This window comes from Schistocerca piceifrons, chromosome 7 (assembly GCF_021461385.2).
Source record: "Schistocerca piceifrons isolate TAMUIC-IGC-003096 chromosome 7, iqSchPice1.1, whole genome shotgun sequence".
Taxonomy (NCBI): Eukaryota; Metazoa; Arthropoda; class Insecta; order Orthoptera; family Acrididae; genus Schistocerca; species Schistocerca piceifrons.
The window spans coordinates 414,055,642-414,073,425 of NC_060144.1; the positions used below are offsets into that span (position 1 = coordinate 414,055,642).

At 40.9% G+C, this 17,784-nt stretch overlaps 1 protein-coding gene across 1 annotated transcript in view; it reads left to right on the forward strand.

Annotated features, from left to right (window-relative positions):
• Nucleotides 1-337: 337 nt before the first annotated feature.
• LOC124709128 overlaps nt 338-17,784 on the forward strand; it is a 65,402-nt gene continuing 47,955 nt past the window's right edge. Inside the window, exon 1 of the mRNA XM_047240789.1 lies at nt 338-421. Coding sequence (XP_047096745.1) covers nt 385-421 — 37 coding nt within the window. The 5' untranslated portion in view covers nt 338-384. The remainder of the gene's footprint in view (nt 422-17,784) is intronic.

Here is a 17,784-nt window from a genome sequence, read left to right on the forward strand (position 1 = left end):
TCATCAGTGTTTATAATTAAGTCTAGTTCCCAAGTAATTACAGTGTGAAAGAAGAACTTTCATGTGCCTGACGTATAGAACAATTTTATAACTTATTTGTTAAGAGAGTTTCTGTGATTTTATTGAAACTGCGGAACCTCACTAAGTCCGTTACATCTTCCTACTATCCAGTTAATTTCTCATTATAAACTTCAGTGCTGTCTCATCTTGATTTGAACTAATTATGAGTCTATCTTTTTTGCAGGTATGAAGTTGCAACGTTTACAGGACTCGTACCAGGAAATCAGAAAAAGGATAAAAGCTGGACGGGTTTGATCGGCTTGCTGCAGCAGGGTAGCGCGGAGATTATAACCGATTTGCTGACTGTAACGGCTTCGAGGATGAATGCAGTCGACTTTTCCTCACCAGCCATTACAGACAAGTATTTTACGTCCTAAAAAACCTATCACGTTAGTGATAAATGGAAACAATGCAGTTTTGCGCGTGGTTGAAATGTTTACTTCTTGACGACTTTTACGGCTAAAACTTCACTGGCAGATTACTAGGCTTAATAAAAGTTGAATAAACATTCCGCAATTTGGAGATCAAAGGGTTCTCGTACTGGGATTCTCTTCTTTCTGTCAGCAGACTGCCGGCCTCTGGTGGCCGAGCGGTTCTAGGCGCTTCAGTCTGGAACCGCGCGACCGCTACGGTCGCAGGTTCGAATCCTGCCTCGGGAATGGATGTGTGTGATGTCCTTAGGTTAGATAGGTTTAAGTAGTTCTAAATTCTAGGGGACTGATGACCTGAGATGTTAAGTCCCATAGTGCTCAGAGCCATTTGGACCATTTTTTGTCACCAGACTTTTCTATAGATGGTAGAGGGGAACAGAGATGTTCGGGCTGATTCCTTGTGCTTTGTATATGAGAGACAGATTGCAGGTAAGGGGGAAGCATCTGTAAATCCGATACCAGAATTTACTACTAAAGGTCATCAAAATTTAGGCATCACGCTGGTTGACTACCTGTGCTACTCGTTTCTGTAAGGACTATTTGTCTGTAATAATGACTGTGTGACCCGACACATGTTGTCACAGTTACAGTTACAACAAAAGTTATATAACATTCGAGATAAGAAAATTTGAAATAAGAAGAGTTCCAGATTCATTCCTATCAAGTTAAAGTCGCACACGTCGACTAGGCTTTTTATGAGAATAGGTACATTAGCAGGGACATATGTTTATCGTGTTCTCTCAAACTGATTAATATAAGTTCGGTACTCTGGATAGATCAATCGCTTTTAAGACCTGTCATCACGGGTGACGGAGATACAGCTATTTGTATAATTTTTTGAAGTTTTTTTAATAGTGTTGATCACAATAAAATATAAAATTGCAATTTGATTATAACTGGTTTCGAACTATTGACAACTTTCTTCAGATCAGGCTTACTAAAGACCTCAGTGTCGGCCACAACACACTAACAAGTAAACCTACCCAAGGGATACACTTCGATTTTGATTGGTTATAAATATGTTGTAGTGTAGAGTGAAATAAGAGATCCATATTTTTTTATACATGCCCATACGGCCGCTAAGGGAGTGAAACACCCCCTTCATAAAATTGAGTTTTACATTCCTGAATTAATACTGTTGAAATGGTAACAGATATAAAAAAAGTGAAGAAAAAGTTCCATGGTTTTTAATGTACATTACAACGGTGCACCCAGATTAATCGAAAAAGTCATTGTTGCTGAAATCCCCGCCGTCCTCCCCCTACACCGCTACTACTTTGTTTTTCATTTCGACATGTAACTACCAGCAAAACGTATAGCATCGTTAATACAAAATTCAATCATATATACTGAAGTGGGATTCGAAAGACGCATTTGTCAGAAATAAGCTAGAAATATCTCTGCATCGCTGTATTCGCGCCTAATATTATGTTCTAAATGTATGTTCTGCGTATATATATTTATATTCTTTCACTTTTATGAAATTAAAATATCTTGTGTTCTGTTTGTGTTTTCTTTTTACATTTGATATATTTTTTTTCTTTTTTAAAGTTCTAACCTCTTCAGATTTAATTATAATATGTTGTATTTGATGTTGTGTGATGTCCTTAGGTTGGTTAGGTTTAAGTAGTTCTAAGTTCTAGGGGACTGATGACCATAGATGTTAAGTCCCATAGTGCTCAGAGCCATTTGAACCATTTTTTGTTGTATTTGAAGTAGTTGATTTGTTATTGATGTAACATTATTGTGAATGTGTACCATAATGAGGAAGCATACAATTCTTGGACTAAAAAAAAAATGCTGAATGTACTTTCGATTTTAGCACCAAGCATATCGGACAAGTGCTATTAAATTACAGGAGTCACTAATACGATCACAGTTTTTAAAGTGTAAGTGATCAGATGCGGTGATCTCTGTTCAGTGTAACCACTCTTATACCTTACACACTTAAAAAGATTGACGAATCTGGGAGAAAAAAACTGATCGTGGATGAAGGATTGAATTTTTATAATATTATTTCTTAAATGCAAGTTAATGAAGAAATTTTTCAAGGCCGAAATATTTGTATGCCTGATGGTTGAATCATACCAGTCGTTCCGGCAAGAACTGTTAAAATATTCACCTCGATTCCGTGTTTACCGATGGTGTCAAATATTTTTTTCATTTAGTCTGTCCTATGAATCTAAATACCAGACAGAATTTTTATTTGTATTGGGTATATAAACCTGTTCAAACTATTTCCTTATGAGCTATTTTTGAAAAATGCTTCTTTGGGACACTACTTCATCACACATAACTGAATTTTGTATAAACGGTGCTATACGTTTTGCTGGTAGTCAGATGTCGAAATAAAAAACAAAATATTGCTGGTGGGGGGAGGGGTAGTGATTTCCGCAACATTGACTCTTTCGACAAATCTGGGTACACCGTTGTAACGTACATTAAAAACCATACAACTTTTATTTCAAGATTTTTGTATCCCGCCTGGAAGGCGGCGCGTGGGTAGGAGAAGGAGCAGGAAAAATACGTCGGTACTGCAGTGGGTTAAAAATGGTTTACTGGTGCAAGAATGAATACATAACTTTGTACAGATGCGAAGTCTTCGACCCGTCGTATGGAGAGCAAACTGTAGCGAAGTTTCCTGGCTGGCTGCAACTGATGAAATGGGGCGAAGCAGTCGCGGAGCTCGTAGAACTCGACAGCACCAGCTAGAGGGCGCAGTCGTCTGTGTCTCGTAGTAGCGCCAACCTTTGAAACTATGCGTTGCTATCGATACCACAAAGATTTTTTTTGGTATCTGTTACCGTTTCAACGGTATTCGTTCAGAAATATTAAACTCAATTTCTTCAGGGTGTCGTTTCGTCTCCTTAACGGCCCGACCTACTATCGATATAAACCCATCCAGGTGACAGCAGTGTTATCTGGCGAGGAATGACTACTAGTCAGACACAAGCAAGGTGCATGTAGTATCAGTGAGCGTGCTGTCCATGAGTAGAATTAGGAAGGCCCGCACTCTATCCGAGTTTGACCGAGGGCAGATGCTGATGGACCAGAGGCTTGGCACAAGCGTTTCAGAAACTCACGACTTATCGGATGTTCGAGTAGTGCTGTATTGATTGTCTTCAACACGTGGCGAAACCAAGGTGAAGCCACGTCCAGACGTCATAGGGTTGGGCGGTGATCCCTCTTTACAGATGTCGGACATCGTAGGGTGGGCAGACTGGTAAAATAGGAGTGGCGACGAACTGTGTCGAAACTAATGGCAGACTTGAATGCTGGTCAGAAAACAATTGTGTCTGAACAGACAGTGCACCAAACACTTACAACGATGGGCCTCTGCATCCGATGACCCATGCATGTGCCAATGTTAACACAGCGACAGCGGCAACTACGACTGTAATGGTCACGTGACCACTGGCACTGGACTTTGACGCAGTGGCAGAGCGTTGCATGATCTGATGAATCCTACCTTCTTCATCATGCCAGTGGGAGGGCGTGCATCCATTGTCTTACAGGGGAACAGCTCCTTGACACCTGTACTGCGGGATGGAGACAAGCTGGCGACAGCTCCATTATGCTCTGGGGAATATTCACGTGGGATCCATTGGTCCAGTGGAGCTCGTGCAAGGCACCATGATGGCCAAGGAGTATCGTACACTGGATGCAGACCACGTACACTCCTCCATGACAATCAGATCTCTTGACAGCAGTGGCGATTTCTAACAAGGTAATGGGCTATGTCACAAGGCCACGAACGCGATGGAGAGGTTCAAGGAACACAGTGGCGAGTTCCAATTGATGTGCTGGGCCTCCAACTCGCCAGATCTGAACCCGATCGAACACATCTAGGATGTGATTGAAAGTGGCATCACAGTTCATCGCCCCCCTCCGCGGAATTTACGGGAATTAGATGACTTGAAGGGCAAATGAGCTGCCAACTCCCTCCAGCAACTTACTAAAGCCTCACTTCTTCCACCCCACGACACGTCGCCCCTGTTATCAGTGTCAAAGATGGACCTACTATAAGGTAGGTTGTCGTAATGTTCTCGCTTATCAGTGTACGTATCTCTAAACAGCCAGCACATAAGCACACCGTTGGCCACAACAAAATCGTCACTACGTTCAACTCAAAATCATGAGTCTCTACCAAAGTACTACATCAGCCATATCATCGTTGCTACGGGTAACACGAGTCTCCTGATGATTTTAAGCGTTAACAGCCATGCTTCGACCATATTTTTGTTGTTGGCGCTGATAACGCCAACATTGCACTTAGGTACAGATTCCTTCGTAAGCAAGGTTCTGAGATTGCATGCTTTTGTGGCCACCATTACACATGACAATGAGTCTTTAGTAAACTTGATCTGAATAAGGTTGTCAATCACCCCAAACCGTTTACCGGCAAATCACAATTTCATATTTTATTTTCGCCGAGACTATTAAAAAGTTTTAACATTAACCGATTGCGAAAGCAAAATTTCGTTGTAAAGGTCCTAAACTTGTCTGACAATCACTTCAGTCTCGTTGCGGAACCTTGCGTAAATGTTAAATAGTTACAACAAAATACGATTTGTCCGTTATAATTATCGACAGTGCTTCAAAAGTCGCCGGGAATATAAAACTTTGATATAAGTCAATCTGTGTGAAAGATCAGCGATGTTATTATGCGTTTTTCCTGTGTGCTGATCGAACTGTACGAGTCCACTCACAAACTCTCTACCAATGTGACCATGAACCTTATTCTACAGACCTCACATTGTCTGCCCTGCGATAATGTCCAAACACGGTCTAGAGGGGAGGCAGTCCAGAGAGAACTACTGGAAAAGAATTACCAGCTCTGATAAGCGTGAGCGTACACAGTACGCCTACACGTCGACCGTGGTAAACGATATGACAATGAAGAGTGCGATGGAAATGACTGAAACTTTTCTGAGACTGGTAACAAGCAGAATGATGTGAAATTAATCGGCCATTGGGATCGCTTTGTTTTTACCTAACCACCAGAGAGCGAGTACACTATCTTAAATTTTTATGTGGCTCATCTGTACGTTAGGGGTTCGGTCACGCTCTTTTGCTTCAAGTCCTTGTAGAAGCATCGATCTTTCATGAGGCACATTAATTTATCACACTCAATCAGTGAACAGTGTATGTGAAAACATAAGTTAACGAAAGGGTTATTAAAATAAAAAAAAATATTAATGGGACGACCTCTCAAGATAATGACATAACCTAACCACAGAATTAGAGTTCACTATTCGGATCAGCTGCAAAGTTACACCGAATTGTGGCCTTACGTAGGCTGATACCTAAACACAGTCAAGGAATCAGAAATCATGTGACCTATCAGGGCAAGCACAGTGTTCACAGACAGCAATGAATTTAAGTCATAGGTAATGTGCAAGCACCAAATCATTCAACTGAATTAAACTTTCTGAATTACCTCGAAGAAAACTGTTTATTGACACACAGTCAACGTGGGTTTAGAAAACACCGTTGTAGATGTAGACGTAGATGTAGAAATCCATTAAGTTCATTCAAGACTATATGGAATAAAAAAATTCACCTTGGCGCAAGGTCAGTCACTAATAACTGTACTATCACGCACTGTTTAAAATATTTGTAAGTCCTTGATACTCCTCTAAGTCCCGTATAGATGCACATCGAAATAATGCTATGTCCCAACCAACATGTAAACTGACGCGGCTCATCGGCCACGCATACCTCACCAAACAACCTTATCCACCAAGACACGAAATTAAAAGATCACGAAAAATTTAAGTGCCTGGCAGAGGGTTCATCGAACCACCTTCACAATTCTCTGTTATTCCAATCTCGTATAGCGCGCGGAAAGAATGAACACCTATATCTTTCCCTACGAGCGCTGATTTTCCTTATTTTATCGTGGTGATCGTTCCTCCCTATGTAGGTCGGTGTCAACAAAATATTTTCGCATTCTGAGGAGAAAGTTGGTGATTGAATTTCGTGAGAAGATTCCGTCGGAACGAAAAACGCCTTTCTTTTAACGATTTCCAGCCCAAATCCTGTATCATTTCTGAGACACTCTCTCCCATATTTCGCGATAATACAAAACGTGCTGCCTTTCTGTGAACTTTTTCGACGTACTCCGCCAGTCCTATCTGGTAAGGATCCCACACTGCACAGAAGTATTCTAAAAGAGGACGGACAAGCGTAGAGTAGTCAGTCTCCTTAGTAGGTCTGTTACATTTGCTAAGTGTCCTGCCAATAAAACGCAGTCTTTGGTTAGCCTTCCCCACAACATTTTCTATGTGTTCCTTCCAATTTAAGTTGTTCGTAATTGTAATACCTAGGTATTTAGTTGAATTTACGGCTTTTAAATTAGACTGATTTATCGTGTAATCGAAGTTTAACGAGTTCCTTTTAGCACACATGTGGATGACCTCACACTTTTCGTTATTCAGGATCAACCGCCACTTTTCGCACCATTCAGATATTTTTTCTAAATCGTTTTGCAGTTTGTTTTGAACTTCTGATGACTTTATTAGTCGATAAACGACAGCGTCATCTGCAAACAACCGAAGACGGCTGCTCAGATTGTCTTCCAAATCGTTTATTTAGATAAGGAACAACAAAGGGCCTATAACACTACCTTGGGGGATGCCAGAAATCACTTCTGTTTTACTCGATGACTTTCCGTCAGTTACTACGAACTGTGACCTCTCAGACAGGAAATCACAAATCCAGTCTCATAACTGAGACGATATTCCATAAGGACGCAATTTCACTACTAGCCGCTTGTGTGGTACAGTGTCAAAAGCCTATTTAAAAACTTGATCATATGACCAAGTTTTTGAACAGCTTGTATTGTTGCCAGGTGATGGTGTAGTATACAGGAAGGTATCGTTGTTCAGTGACAGTAGAAGAACAGAGGATGACTTAGATAGAATTTCTATTTGGTGTAATGAATGGCAATATGCTCTAAAGGTAGAATAATGTAAGCTAATGCAGATGAGTAACATAAACAATCCTGTAATGTTCGGATACAGTATTAGTGGTGGTGCTTGACTAAGCCGCGGCGATTACATATCTAGGCGTAACGTTGCGGTCGGATATGAAAAGGAGCAAACACGTAAGGACGGTAGTTGGGAAGATGAGTGTTCTACTTTGGTTCAGTGGGATAGTTTCAGGAAAGTGTAGCTCATCTGCAAAGGAGGCCGTGTATAGGACCACTTGTGTGACCCATTCTTGAGTACTGCTCTAGTGTTTTGGGATTTCCACCAGGTCTGTGAAAGGAAAGCATCGAATCAATTCAGCAGCATGCTGCTAGATTTATTAACGGAAGATTCGATGTTTAGTGAACGCGACTGGGAATCCCTGGTGAGAAGACGACCTTCTTTTCGCTATACCCAATTGAGAATTTAGAGGACGGACATTTGCAGCTGACTGCAGGATGATTCTGTTACCACCAACGTGCATTTTGCGGCGTGACGGGGTTTGTAATTCCGTGTGTTGTGCAGGGTGCAAATTAGTAATTCACCTACCTCAGAATGGCGTCTGCTCGATGTCTCTTCACTCGGCAATGCAGATACTTAGAAGACGATGTAAAAGCAGCGTTGATAAAAAGCACCATCTAAAATCTGCAAATACTGAGGCCGCGCAATGAAATAAAGTTCTGTAGAAAAACTGTCAGCAAAAATTTATCAGGCAGCAAGATAACGCATTGGCTCCTGGAAAATAATATCCGAAATTTCCACACAAAAACGTTTATTTGCTCTTATAACCAAAGAAACGGTACTATTCAGTCCACATTTAAACTATTGGGTATTTTCGTCAAGTTCACAATTCATACACTCTTTTCGCACACACAGCAGCCAGAAATATGTCCAAATCCGACCCGAATTAAACATCGTTCTCACAGTCATTAATTTCACCACTAACATGAGTTATTACATTCCGTCCTTCTTGTGGATTTCTCAAAAAAAAAAAAAACTACTCGCCAAAAAATGCTCAGTGGTTGAATACTGCAACTTTGCCACGTAGATACTACGAAGGCCAAATTTTCACATGCGAATATCTGCTCAAGACAACAATTCTAGAGCTTCCAAACTTCACAAAACTGTCTGTAACGACATCAGCGTTAGTCACGATACGTATCAAACGCGAGGAAGTCAATATTCCTTCATTTTGCACATTATTTTGACGAGCACTAGTAACATGACCGTCCACGTTCAAAGCTAGCGAGCGACTTCCCCCATGTAGCCTCGCTCCCAGTATAACTATCAGGTAACGAGTGGGAACCGTCTCAATTCTGATTGGCTAACCATACTCGCTGCCAATCAGAAGGCTCACCATGATCATACTCGCGCCAAAACTGTCCTGCACCAATCCTTACATACAGACGCATCTACGTCATTCTGATATACAAATATTAAAGTAATGTTTAATAAACGAAAACGGAAAGGCAATAAATCTGGAAATATCCTTTAGATACAGATAATACTCCAAGTGACTTTCTGGCTGCTCAGTTACAATAGTAATCACACCTAGACATACGTCATCAGCAAAGTGGGTAAATTCCATATGAACATTTTCCCATAACAGCTTGTACAACGATGGACTAAGTGCGCTGAAACGCAAGGAGACTGTCGAAAAATGATGTTCGTGTAAGTTTCATATTTGATTACAATAAAATTTTATAACTACTTTGCGGATAGCTTACCATCGTAAATGCCATAATAATTTTGGTAGTTCGTCTGTTTATTGCGTCTTCAGCGCTGCCATCGGATTCCATGTAGCATATCAGGAATTGGTTTTTGTGTTTTCAGTGAATATTTGAAATAGCCTGGACGTATTGCTTAGTTTCTATAAGCGTGTGGCGGCACTGTTGACCCAACCACCACCAGATTTTCAAGTAGTTAGCGCACAGCGGCCCCACAGACACCAATCCCTCTTCTTTTCACGGTTCGTTAATGTGACTCGGGACGCCGCTCAGCGCCCGCTTTTACCAAAAGGCCGGCCGCGGTGGTCTAGCGGTTCTAGGCGCTCAGTCCGGAACCGCGCGACTGCTACGGTCGCAGGTTCGAATCCTGCCTCGGGCATGGATGTGTGTGATGTCCTTAGGTTAGTTAGGTTTAAGTAGTTCTAAGTTCTAGGGGACTGATGACCGCCGATGTTAAGTCCCATAGTGCTCAGAGCCATTTTTTACCAAAAGGTGCAGCCACTTCACGGCAACTTACCACTCACATGACGCTCAATCAAAACCGCCCTTTTTGAGTATGTTCTACAGCGAACGCACTGCTCGCAGCGCGGAAAATACAACAAAGACACTAACGCGTAGTTACAGGAAATGTAGTGCTCTGAACTATTGTCCGTAGCTCGTGGACTCGCGGTCGCGTTCTCGTTTCCCGAACACGGGTACCTGGTTCGATTCCTGTCGGGGTCTCGGAATAACTGAGTATTTGTGCTGTCCTCATCATTTAATCATCCCTCATGAGAGTGGCGAATCGTAAGTTGATTTTCGTTGCGTGCGTAGTGTATGTGATGTCCCCAGGGAATCCCGTCGCATCACGAAATAAAAAACTTTCCCGCAGACAAAAGGGGATGGGGCTATAAGAGCTGAGCCGAAGACACCCGAACAGGTGAATATCAGTCACTGTCTGTTTATGTAGTTGATAGGATGTGCGTATGATAAGCGTTGTTATAATTAACAAGTACCAGAAAGGAACTAAACGACTGACAGGAATAATAGGTAAGGAAGCTTACATATTATCTTCTCGGTGTATCCAAGAAATTGAAGCTTTTACAGACATTTTTGGCAGATCGCTATAGAACTAAGGGCCAGCCGTACAGTTCCCGATTAGCAGCCGCTAAAGTTCTGTTCTCCGAACAGTGCAGAAAATGCCTTGTACGAACGCGTAATAACGCCTAACCGGAGAATAAACGCGAACTGGCGTTTCTGGCGGGATTGGTGAAATTAACTGGAGAATGAGTTTTGACAATGGCAGGAATAGCTACATAATTAGTGACGACTGGATTGTTTGTTAGAAGGAGGAAGAAGAAGAAACGGAGACATCGCACAAATTATATGGAAGAATATGATGAGTCCAAATTTATATAAAAATTTCGTACTATTACTACTTTTCGATCTCATGCTTGAGAAACTGGAGCATCTGAATGAAATGTGAAACTGTTTGCTAACATAAAACATTTTGCTTGTAGTAGGCCAATAGGCATTTTATACTAGTATTCCGTGAATTGTGTTCTGTCGTGTTATTTATGTGTAGATAAAAATGACCATATGTGCCAAAACGGTCTCGCTTATTTGGCGTTTGTTACAGTTGCTGCAATATTAGAAATGCCTACCTCGTTTTATCTAGCAGACAGTGACAAAACAGACGTAATCAAATCAGAAACCACACCTGCTTTTCGTTATTAGAATGTTTGACTAACGTCGCAGAAAGGAAACACACCGTGTAAAGCGCTAGCAAGACTAGAAAGACAAAAATGCTGAGACCTAAGGACTGAAGAAATGTGTACTGTCTTGTTTGTCACTTGTCTTACTTAATTTTATGTCACACAAAAGAGATGTTATTAGATAACAGGCAATAAAGAGTGCAAATTTTCTGATGAAATCTTATTCTCCTGGTCACAAATAATCCCACTCAGTATTCATTGTGACTTTCTTTTTAAGGGGGTTAGGATGTCAAACTGGCCGACTGAGTAGGAGAGGTACCAAAGGACATTTTAATTTCCACTGTCCCAAATATAGGTTTAATGATTCCCATTACAAAATATACACGCTTGTATTCCACAGAACGAAATATAGTGACGTGCGATAGATGAATGCTGTGTGAAGAGGCGCGGCAGTGCACTTTGGCACACTTAAGATCAAATAACATGTCGTACATTTCCTGGAAAATATATGTTTTATATATCAACTTTTTCAGAAAGATATGCGCTACCAAATGAACATTTTTTAAAAATCGAAATAGTGTTCATTATGGGTGTGACATAAAACAAACACGGCAACTATTACGTTAAGAAGCGACAGCGACGGTTTTCCGAGAAGATAAATTCTGCCTGGCAGTCAGAAGCATAAAGAGTGGTCCGGTGTAGCTCCCACCCCTGCGTTGCCTGTTACTAGGGTGTGCGCATTCCGCTTGTAATCTGCCCTTGCTTGCCTATTAGCCAGTCAGGCAAGCTGCCGCAGGTTATCAGCGGAACGGGCAGGCTGCTTTAGTTCCATTCAAACGAAGCTATGCCCAACCCAAACTGGTTAAAAGAATCTTGCTTGTCTGCCCGTCTTCCCTCTGTACTACGCTAACTGGCAGTTTATTCTGTACGCTTCCATATGGTGTAGTGTTATGAATAGGGTTCAGAAGTTGATGAAAAGTCTTTTTTAACCGAAAATCACGGGGCGAAGCTCAATGAAGTGTATGTTCATTTCGGGTCCCTGTGGGTCACCAAATGGCGGATTTTATTTGTTCTTTTTTCCTTTGCGTTTATCCGGCTTATTTATTTATTTCAGTATGAATGCTTTTCTCTGCAACTTCATCGTCATTCGACTAGCACCGTCTTCTGTCAATTCGAGCCACCATCAGGTCACCAATAATAGTATGTTTTTTGTAGTAATCAGAACCATCTCTGAAAGTCGAGATCCTGTGCACCTAAGAAACTGGAGATGTCTGTTATACTGCAGCGTCAACTAAAGTAAGGTTCGGAAGTCTAGTTTCTGCAGCCTTAGTGTCTTCCAGCCAAACATGACCCCAGTTATACCAATTTTAAGTACCTTTTCCAGGATGTGTGTTGCAGGTGCGCTGAATTAACTGAAGTGGCCAAAATAGTTCAGTATAATTTTCCCAAATGCATTTTAGCAAACACGAAGTTCATTTCTCACACTAAGTTAGTCTAAAAAGTACACGCCCGAAAGAAGAAGCTTTCCTTTCATATCAAGATTTTTTCGCACTACGTTGCATATCTCCAAAATGTGGCCGTTAATAGCCACTGAGCCATATTTTTTTTCTTATTTCAGTCTGTTTGCCCAAAGTTTAGAAAGAATATCTACTGCTAAGTGGCCTCAAGTCCTTGGCCCATACTTCTCAGCCTTTCCTAACCTACTCGATGCTTTCTTTTTTTCCTTTATTGATTTTCGATTCCCCCCACCTGGGGAGGGGTGGGTTGACAGCAGCTTAATACGCTGCTGTACAGCCGAGAGAAAAGTTAAACAAACAATGGCGAGAGAACAACTAATATAAAAAAGGCGATAAAAGGGTGACTTTTTGAATAACAATAAAATGGCGGAAAGTTGCGGAACTTAAAATACAAATACACAGCGTTGATGATGCGGATGAAGGCTCACAGGAAGGAGACAGGCACAATTAAAAAACATGGCGACACTCTGGTTTCTGTGCGCACGAGATAAAAACACAACTGCTGACAGTATGGTGGCTGTTCACAACACTCACAGGGGATGCACAACACTGAACACTCACTTAAAATAGCACTGTAGAGGCGGGGGGAGGACCCGGACCGATGAGGGGGGAAAAGGGAGGGGGAAGAGAGGAAAGGTGAAAAAAGGGGGAGCCGATGGAGGGAGAGGACAGAGAAAAGAAAGGGGGGGCTGGGCAGACGCTAGAAGGAGTGGGAAAGGCAGTGAAGGGGAGAGCAAAAAGGACTTGAAGGAGAGAAGGGAGCCAGAGAGAGGGTAGGCGGAAAAAGGAACAGGATGGAAGGGGAGGAGGGAGCCCAGGAAAAGGACAGAGGAAGGGAGGGGCAGGAGAGGATCAGAGTTGATAGGAGGGATAAATGGAGGGAGAGAGGGCATCGTCCGGGAAGTTGAGTTGACGGAAGCCACGTTGGGAAAGGAGATGAAGGGTGTAGAGATGGAGAGTAGGGGGGACACAACAGTGAAGGCGCAGCAGAGGGTGGGGGTTGTAGAGGAGAGGAGCAACCAGGGGATGAGGGGGACCAAGGAGGCGGGAGTTGTAGAGGACACCGATATGTTCGAGGAAAAGGAGCATATAGGGATATAGGGGAAAGGAATCAGGTCGTAGAGGATCCGCGTGGGGGATGGGAGGTGTATATGGAAGGTGAGAAGGCGTGCATGGCACTCGAGGATCTGGAGGGACTTATAGAATTTGGGGGGAGGGTGGATATCCAGGTGGGACTGGCCTAACAGAGGATGGGATGGATTAAGGATTTGTTGGTGTGGAGGATGGTAGAGCGGTTCAACCCCCATGTCTGGCCAGAGAGGAGTTTGAGGAGTCGGAGGTGGTTGTGGGCTTTGGATTGGATAGAGCACAGATGAGGGATCCAGGTGAGGTGACAGTCAATGGTGAGGCCAAGGTAGCTGAGGGTGGGGCAAAGGGAGACTGGACGGGCACAGATGGTAAGGGAGAAATCAAGGAGCCGGAAGGAGCGAGTGGTATGACCTATGATGACTGCCTGGGTCTTGGAAATACTCTATGTTCCCGAATAAGTAATTCATATCTTTTTATACAAGACACCTACCAATTTATTTGAAACACCTCATAAACACACAGCAACTTTTCCTCTGCTCTGCTTGGACTCTGTTTCATGACTGATATATCCCAGTTCATAATTTCTCCTCAATCTCCATTCATTTTGGTTTGCTCATTTTGCTGCTCCCACCGTTATGATAAATGAACTGTAGTGAAAATTCCTACGCAAACTTATACTTGGCTAGTCACGTTGACTTGACGGCGCAACCTGTTGTCACGTGCAGCACGCTGAACGCGTCTTGTGAACCTTGCCATGCTAGTGGAAACCCAAGTTGGCCTGCTTTAACCACTGTGCGTTAGTAGGGAAACCGTGGAAAATCTAAATCAGAATGGTCGAAAGAATATTGGAGCTTCCACCTCCCAGAACATGAGGCCAATCTGCTTAAAACCGTGCTACTCCTATTGTACGGTATTGTTGTGCAACGAATTTATTTAATAATAATGTAAAATGCTATTAGTACACTGTTCATTCATTTCTGACGGTCGCTGTACACACTGGAAATACTATGCACACACATTATTTCATAGTTTAACACATTACGCGCTATCGGCTGACGTCAGGACCATAGCGCCAATGTTTTGTGGGCCGCAGCTTCCCATTCGCTAGCCTAAAAAATGGAGCCAGTAAACCTCTGTAATTAATGGAATGTTGAGCTCAGAAAGAGGATAAGGTGTTAGTATTGCAAATTGCTTAGTTTTGGAAGTAAGATTAGTCAAAGATATATTAATATTATCGCTATTACTATTTACTTGCATTTTCTATCAAACTCCTACTTTGTGTTACTGTATAGAATGCGTTACTTAAAATGTACTTTTTTGCCTTTTTAAATGTGTTCGATTTTTGTTGTCTCTTTAATGCCCTTGGGAACTTCATTGCACTGGTTTATACCTTGGTAGAAAATGCTGTTTTCAGTTTTCTGTTTAGTCTTTCTTTGTAAATGTAAGTCCAATATAGAGCTTGTTCCATGGTTACTGACAGAACTGCTGTGCAGTAATTATGAGTCATTTTCGATGTGTGCAACTGATAGGAACATATTTACATGGTATGGTCAAAATTCCCAGTGTTTGTGGGAGTTCTTTGCAGAGAACTCGACTGCTATTTTTGGTTATTATTCTCGTAGCCCTTTTGTATATTTCTAAATATGTGTTCATATCTAGTGCATTTGTTCCCTAGAAAATAATTTTACTGCTAAGAATTGATTGTACATGTGAGTAGTACGTAACTAAAGGACATTGGATGTTACACACTGATGACAGGACTCTAATGCCATAATATGCTGATGACAGTCTATTTGTAAGTATCTTTGTGTGTACACATCGCTTCTACTGAGACTCAATATTCATTCCTAGAAATTTTGCGTTTGTTAAGTAGTCGATAAAAATGATATCTACAGTTAATTTCACAACATGATTTTTCCTCTTCATACTGAAAATCATGGTGGGTGTTTTCTTTATGTTCAATGTCACTATACTGCATACTGACCAGTTGTGAATTTTTTACATTCTCTGCAAGAAGTTCTCTTGTTTTATCAATGACTATAGTATTTTTATCCTTGTTTTATCAATAACTATAATATTGTTATCATTAGCCAAAAGTGTTGGCCCTTGACTAACACTACCGGGAATGTCAGTGACGTATATGAAAAGTAGTAGTCGTTATAGTATTCTACTGTGGGGAGTCCCTACATTAACGTGTTTCGATTCTGGTAAGTGTTTTACTATAAGTGTAGCTTTATGCGAGGTTTTTATTTCTCTACTCTTTGTACCCTATTTGTTACATATGACTGGAATCATTCATTAACTTAAATTCTTATTCTTAATGTTAGTAGCTCATTTAGTAGAATTTTATGGCCAACAGTATACTTAGAAAAACCTAACAGTATGCCTGGGACCCACTCATTCTAGTCGCAAGTTCTCTACAATGGCTGATACTGTACTTCTACCACTTTCGAACCCTAATTATCGTTCACTTAAAAGGTCATAATTATTCAAATAATTCATTAATCTGTCTTCCATAAATGATTCCATAATTTTTTATGATGATGGAGACAGGCAAATGACCTAGTGGTTGTATATGTCTTCTGTGTTGCTTTTCCTTAGCAGAGGTACTACTTTTATCTGTTTTAAATACTCTTGAAATTTTTATGGTGCGATTGGCTCATTTATTATATTTATTAAAGGAGCTTGTGTACACTGTCTGCATTGTTTCAACGCACATATTGGTGGCCCATCTAAGCCTATGGCTTTTTGTCTATAAGGTCACTATCTGTGGTTGGTAGTAACATCATTGTACTTAGTGCATAATTATTTACAGATGTTATATTTGTTTTAGGAATTTTTGTTGTAATTTCTCTGTAGTAGTTCTAAATGCTCATTCATATAGTTTGCTAGGTGATGTGGGTCAATTATTACTTTATTACCCGCCATTATCACTAAATGTTTGTCTCTCCTTGTTTCCTGTTTAATGCCACCCTAAATACTTCGCTTTTATTCTCGGCGTTGTATATCGTTTTGTCATTGAATGGCTTTTTTTGCAACACTTATGATTCTTTTTCATGAAAGTGGCGTACTTCAGGGTTTGGGAAGACTAGCTAATATCTGCTGTTATCTATTTGTTTTTGTGAAATACTTCTAATGACGTGCAAGCTTTTGGAAATACATTTTCGAAGCTAAATTTAAAAAATGATAAGAACTTACAGGATTATGCATTTACACTGATTCCTCTGCACACTACAACACAACTTTGGTTTGCTATTTATCTTGAAAAATCTTGAATTTTGACTTCTAGTAAATGTCATTTCTAGACCTGTAGGACCTGTAGTTTCTGGATTTTTTAGATTCCTGCATTTACTGTTATTATTTGGCGGAAATGGAATTTGGGATCAAGATCTTTTACAGATATAGCATACTTTTCCCTATACTATTTGTGGCCAACAGGGATATGCTAGAAATCTGAAGTTTCTACTAGTTTCATTTGTTATATTTGTTTTTATATCTCCATACGAAATTATCTTGACTTTTGTAGTTGAGACTTTATGCAGAACTTCTATTAATTTATTGAAAAAAGTGTTCTCAGTATCACTGGGTGATCGCTACGCACTCAAAATGATTAATTTCTTGGTGATACCAAGACCTGTTGATATTTCAAAGTGTTTGTCTTCACTTACTGAGCCAAGATCAGGTCTTGCTTTAAAATGTTTTCTACTATAAATACACGACCCTCCACTGTTTGAAGCAGTCCTACAATAAGGGTCTATCCTTTTGTACAATGACAATACTCGTGCTGGATTTCTGTGTCTCTACTCAGTAGTCAGTGACACAATCTAATGTACAGTTCAAAGTTTGTAGTTAAACCTCAAATTACTGTATTATGTGTTTTATTAATTGCATGTTTTGATGAAAGACTTTTATGCCTGTGAATTGTCATGTTTCTCAATGGCTTCTTTTTGTTTATGACATTTAGTAAAGTTCCTCTGATCAGTCTATTCAAATCGCTATGATTCTAATATTACTTACTTTGCTTACAGTTTTGGCCTCTTTATCAAAGATGAAGTTTATACTGATGCCAACCGGTGGAGTTTTGCGTCCCCTTTCGAAACGAATCTGTGGTTGGCAGTAATAGGAACAGTCTTGTTGTATATGATCTGCGTGACAGTCATGTATTATGCGTCTAATGACAATAATCCCCATAGTCCTGCGAAAGAAATTCGCATGGGAATATATGCAGCGTTTTGTCTGAGAGGTAAGTGTTATGGACACTTGAGTGAACATTTATACTGCGAGGGGCGTTCAAT